Raw genomic sequence first — 6,000 nt, forward strand, 5'->3', positions numbered from 1 at the left:
TCCAATTTTAAATTCTCCTTTGATTTTAACTTTAAGAGAAACTGTTGTAGGATATTTGCTTCCTCTTCTTTTCCTCTTTTAAAATATATTATTTGTCAGATATTCTTGGTCTCTTCTTTAAAAATCTATAAATAGCGCGTCATCTGCTCATTCATACATCGTATTAGTTAATAAAAAGGTATAGCGCTGTGTGTTGACTACCTGATGGATTATTGTTCTGAGTGTCATTCTGAATTAGCAAACATCGCTGACATGGCGTGACAGAATTTATGGACGTAATTCGTGTAAATAGGTGAATACCATTGCGGTCATATGACATGCGGACGTATGACCCGTTCAAAGACTACATTTTGCCTGGAGGACTTTGTGCCAAGTACAGATATTGCTACCTAAGACAAGTATGTGACCATATGATTATGACAACAACCAGAGTCTAAACTGTATAATAAGTGTTTAAAACTCCAGTTGTTAGGGATGAGTACTTCGGGAAGTTCATTTGAAATTGTCTAATAGTGTATTATCGTGCAGGTTCTTTACAGAGGTACAATTGCTACACAAGCAATTTATCTGGTCACATAGCAATAAACATGAATAATTAAAGTGCTACATTTGACCAGAACAATTTCAGTGGGTGTCCATATTTTCTTGTTACAGGTCGACTGCTGCCTTTGTTACCTTCACCCTACTTTTTAGCAACAACTGTTTCGGGGAGAATCCTTTCGTAGCATTCATCGGGCATGGATCCCTGCAACTAGCTGCTTCATACTCTGCTCATGTTGTTGGAAATAGATTTGGAAGGCGGATAACACACTGCCTCGTGCTATTGGCTGCTGGTTTGTTGTGCATCATCCTCATATGCTTAACCGCAGGTATCTCTTTATGTAATCCCTTCTTGCATGTTTCCTATCAGAAACTGATTTATAGATACCTTTAAAGGAATTTAAGCGTGGAATATTATTAGACTGTCCTTTAGAAGCATTTATTAGCACTCTTTAAAGTGTACATATTTAGAATTGTGTTATCTCAACAGAATTGCACTTTTTCAGCACACTCAACCCAGTGGATCATAACTACACTTTCTCTTGCGCTACTCTTCTGCTGTGACTGCTCATATTTACTCACAAATATACAGAGCTTGGAATTGCATCCAACGAGTTTACGACAGATAGGCATCGCAATTGAATACGTCTTTGTTCAATGCAGTATGAGTGTTCCACCTTACGTTGCTCACTTGGTATGTGCTCCACTTACTTAAAACAATTCCATTAGTACATATATAGAAACTGTGGCGTAAACTAGTTCTGTCTTAGATATTAGACTACTTCTTATTGTAATCACAAACTCGTGAATCGAAATACGAAAGTTGAAACTTTAATAGTGGCAACTATTTATTCACAGCTCGTACAAAATAGATACCTGTTTCAAAGTTTTACTGACCTTCAAAATAGTCACCAGCATAGTGTATAATCCGTTGCCAGCGATGTGGAAGTCGTAGGATACTCTTATCGGTGCCAGTTGTGTTGACAGTTCGAGCGGCGCGGTTTATTTCCCGACGAATTTGTAGCAAATCTGAAACGAATGCCGTGAAGTGTTCAGTTTAGAAATCGAGTTGACCTTACGAGGGCTTAAGTCAAAGGAGTGCAGTAGGTGGTATAGCACTTAGCAGGCCCATCAGTCAAACAAATCAGTAAAAGCGTGCACTGTACGTGCTTGAGCAGTGTCCTGCAAAATGATGGTCAGGTACTGCAGAAAGTGTCATCACTTATGTCTGTATGTTGTTCATTCTTGGAACACACTCCCCTGACTTAAGCCCTCTTGAGTTCAACTCAGTTTTTAAACTGAGGGAAACAATTCACGGCATTCGCTTCAGAACTGCTACAAATTCGTCGGGCAATAGACCGCGCCGCTCGAACTGTCAACGCAACTGGCACTGCGAAGAGTATCCTACAACTTCCACATCGCTGGAAAAGGGTTATACACAATGCTGGTGACTACTTTAAAGGTCAGTAAAACTTTGAAAGACATATCTATTTTGTACGAGCTGTAAATAAATAGTTGCCACTATTAAAGTTCCAACACTCGTATTATTCCTCCTCCTACTCCAACCGTGTAACACCTCAGTGTCGGTAGCCTAGACTCACTATGGAATGAATCGCAGGAAATTTTTTATGCAGGAGACATCCGTGATCGAGCATACCTTTGAGAAAAATCCACACACGTCAATTACAGTCAGCGGGTATGCTGGCGTTTGACGAGCTATCCTGGAATCCTGTGTTTATAAGACTTTCATTTGTGCATCCTTTGTTCAAATGTTCAAATGTATGTGAAATCTTATAGGACTTAAGTGCAAAGGTCATCAGTCCCTAAGCTTGCACACTACTTAACCTAAATTATCCTAAGGACAAACACACACACCCATGCCCGAGGGAGGACTCGAACCTCCGTCGGGACCAGCCGCACATCCATGACTGCATCGCCATAGACCGCTCGGCTAATCCCGCGCTGCGCATCCTTTGTGTCCCGGTCAAATTTATTTACTGTACTCTATCCACAAATCCAAAATAACCATTTTAGATCGATTGATCATGGGTCATCTTGAAAAAAAAAGATTCGTTATTGTGTATTTTATAGTCATGAGCTAAGTGGAAATGGGAACATGAAACAGCCAGATTTTAAACATTTTTCAATATCTGTCCTTTTCCTTCATTATTACTAAAGTCTCTGAGCTATTTTTAACTGCATTGAAAATAATTTGCTAATCTCTTATTTGGATCCATTGTTATTCGTGATGTTCACAGTAACCCTTGTATTCTCTGAAGTTTTCTTTCTTATTGTCTACCCTTTTTCTTATTTCTCTGGTGCAGTTTCCATCTTGAATTAAAAAGTTTCTCATGTAAGTGAAGCACATCACTTCTTTAATTTCAATCTCTACAGCGTTTTACATGTTGCGCTGTATTTCTATGTTTTTTCATAAGTTTTGTCTTTGAAAAATTTACAAGCAGGCAAACTCTTTAGTCTGTGTTTTGCATTGCCTCGACCGTTTTCTGTTTACCTTCTTCACTTTCCGCTGAGACAACTTGAAGATGATGCTACTTTCGCATTCTTGGTAACTTCATTTATATTCCTACATTATTCGAGGCTTCATTGAGGATCTTGTCACCGAAACTACAAACAGGGCTAGAAAAGTGGAAAGCAGCATCTGACTCTTCTCTAATAACTATTTTACCCAATTATTCAACCTGTACTTTCATCACACCTCTTTGATGTAAACGTAGCAACTTTATTAGTCTCCTTCCATTCTATTCAATTGCTTTTTATACTTTAAATATGATCTTTAATCTTACTGCATCATCAACATTTCCACAATAACGCTGTTAACTTTAATTAAACTTTTCATCTGCGTACTGACGCACACAGTGCCGTCTCATGCTCTTTTGTATCCTATTTTCAAAATATTACTCTGACAGGTTATTCTTATTCTCTAATTTTCGTATTATTATTGAATTAGATGTTTTGGAGGTGACAGGTGTATCACTAATAGTTCTGTAATATTTGTACAGTTTTTCACTATGCTTCTTTGGTTTGAGGACCTTACTATCTTGAAAAAAGCTTCTGGTAAGTATTGTGCCCCATATATTTGGTTTGTAGACACAGTCTTCTAAACTCTTTGGCGTTTCACACAGCATGTTGACACTACACGTGGTTTTCTTTTCCTGAGACCTTCCACGGATTTCTCAACATTTCCTTTGTAATATTTTGACCATTCCACTTCAGTCACATTCCTCTTATTTTTCTGCTTCTGCCTATTCCATTAATCCCATTAATTTTGCATGATTCTGAGAATCACATGATGCTTCTACATTATGATTTCAAATGTTATTAATAATTTTATTTCTAGATACATTCATTTGATTATTTAGAATGTCTGTCACAGCTGCTATCTTTGGCTTCATCTTCGTTATGTGTCTCTCTTAGATTTATTAACATTACACTGTGCTTCCATGAAATCGACACAAACTATGTTTGTTGTTCTTATCACGTTATTGTTCAGTTGATGGTGAGGTTTTCTTCTAATATGTGTAGTAACATTATTTCATTTCCAACTAATATTCAATTTTCTTTGATTTTGTGTGGGATTTATTACTTTCTAGACTTCTGAAATTTATTTTTGTATTTTTATTTTTTAGAAAATCACCTTATATATTTTAGTACTGTTTCTTGCAAATCTGTGCTGTGTTCTAGAATCCTAGATTTATTGGTAGCACGCTCACTGCACAATGAAGAATAGTTCTTTCTCGGACTGGAGACCAGTAGAAAATGATTCTCATATGTTGGATGCTCTCATGGAAATGTTGGCTGAATCTCTTGGAAATTGGTTCCTATTTCCTGTTCGTTCCTTAAGACACCTTCTGGAAGAACTAAACATTTTGTGTATAACATGTACATTTTGGTTAGAGAGATACTGATATTAAAAATGTACCTTTTTTGAAGATAATTCCCATTCCTGGTACAGAATGACGATCAGTGACGATCGTATGTAGGTAGCCCATAAAAGTGAACAACTTTACGTATTGTTATGGAACTGGTAAAACTGTAACAATCGCTAACATGTGATAATCACACAAAATCATTTATTGATTATTCGACATGCATGGAGTTCCTGATTCACTATAACCACAGTCCCACAATGCGCGCATGTGATTGTGTTATATATTTATACCACTGTTGTCACAGAATAAAGTACCATCAAAATATAGATTGTATTTAGAAGACAATATATGAAACTGATATTTTTTTCTGTCTATAGGGTAAGACTGCTGGAATGCATATCGCTTTCGCCATACTTGCGGCTGTGACCCTGATTATGTCTGTTTTGATGTCATTTGTGCCGGAGTCTTTTAATGAGAAGCTTCCAGAGACAAAACAAGATATTTCACTCTTTGGAACGAAGCAGAAGTACTGGAGTCTTCCAAGCCAGAAGTCAAATGTATCAGAAAGAACGCCAATGTAGAATATATTGACAACCAGAACTGGAGCTCTGGGAATGATCTCACAAAACATTACAGAAAAATCTTTAAGGAAATACCTTGACTAAACTAAACTTGTAGTCTGTTTTCTGTAGTGTATTAACAATGACAGCAGTTTAAACAGGAAATGATAACACAATTGCGATTCAAGTGGTATGATGAGAAAGTGGTAAGGTTTTCCTGTTACATGCACATGTGAGATGATACATTACGCGAACACATTGAAAACAGACGTGTTGATTGTATCTGCAGGTGGTAAAATGTGGAAGTTACATTATATTTTCTAAAGTATCTCCATATTATCTCTGGGATATTATTAGTATATAATTACATTTTCATACATATGCAGCGGATAAAATCTTAGTTTGGAGACCTTAACATTCAAGAAATTACACCTACAGTTCATAATTGTTTAGCAAAAAGGAATAAAGTTACTGAAGCAAAACCAAGCCATCCATAAACAATGGGGCAGGCAAATACATTAATGAGAAAACTGAGGTGTTATTGGAACTAATAATAAAATCGTTAGTAGTAATAATAGCGGAAGGTTCGGTAAAGTGGTAGTCTATCAGAAATAAAACTTTCATCTTACAGTGATATTGACGGAAGTTTGTCGTTTATATTTTTTGAATCTGCATACTATAAGTTATCATAAAGAATATTGACAAGTAAAATATATAATTATGTATACTCATACATTTTTATGAAACCTCTCAGAATGGCCACTTTTCTCAACCTAAAGCGTTAAGTGGCCAGTGTGGACACACGTACTCCGAAAGTGTACAGCAAGTCTATTTTTATTGAAGTAACGCCACCGGCTTGCCGTCTTTGTTTAAGACTATCGCTTTGCAACCGTTGAATTGATCGGTGAACGGTTTTATGCATATTATAAATGTGATGAGCAGGAAGGAACCGATTTTGTTGCACTATTTTAGAGATATCACAAAACGGGTCTACATTGTCTTTGTTAAAA

General features: G+C 36.7%; 1 protein-coding gene across 1 annotated transcript in view; it reads left to right on the top strand.

Annotated features, from left to right (window-relative positions):
• Positions 1-5,667, top strand: part of LOC126474617 (carcinine transporter-like) — a 149,446-nt gene extending 143,779 nt beyond the window's left edge. Inside the window, exons 7-9 of the mRNA XM_050102094.1 lie at positions 655-869; positions 1,047-1,234; positions 4,808-5,667. Of these exons, the coding sequence (XP_049958051.1) occupies positions 655-869; positions 1,047-1,234; positions 4,808-5,011 (607 nt within the window). The 3' untranslated portion in view covers positions 5,012-5,667. The remainder of the gene's footprint in view (positions 1-654; positions 870-1,046; positions 1,235-4,807) is intronic.
• The last annotated feature ends 333 nt before the right edge of the window (positions 5,668-6,000 follow it).

This window comes from Schistocerca serialis, chromosome 4 (assembly GCF_023864345.2).
Source record: "Schistocerca serialis cubense isolate TAMUIC-IGC-003099 chromosome 4, iqSchSeri2.2, whole genome shotgun sequence".
NCBI classification, from domain to species: domain Eukaryota; kingdom Metazoa; phylum Arthropoda; class Insecta; order Orthoptera; family Acrididae; genus Schistocerca; species Schistocerca serialis.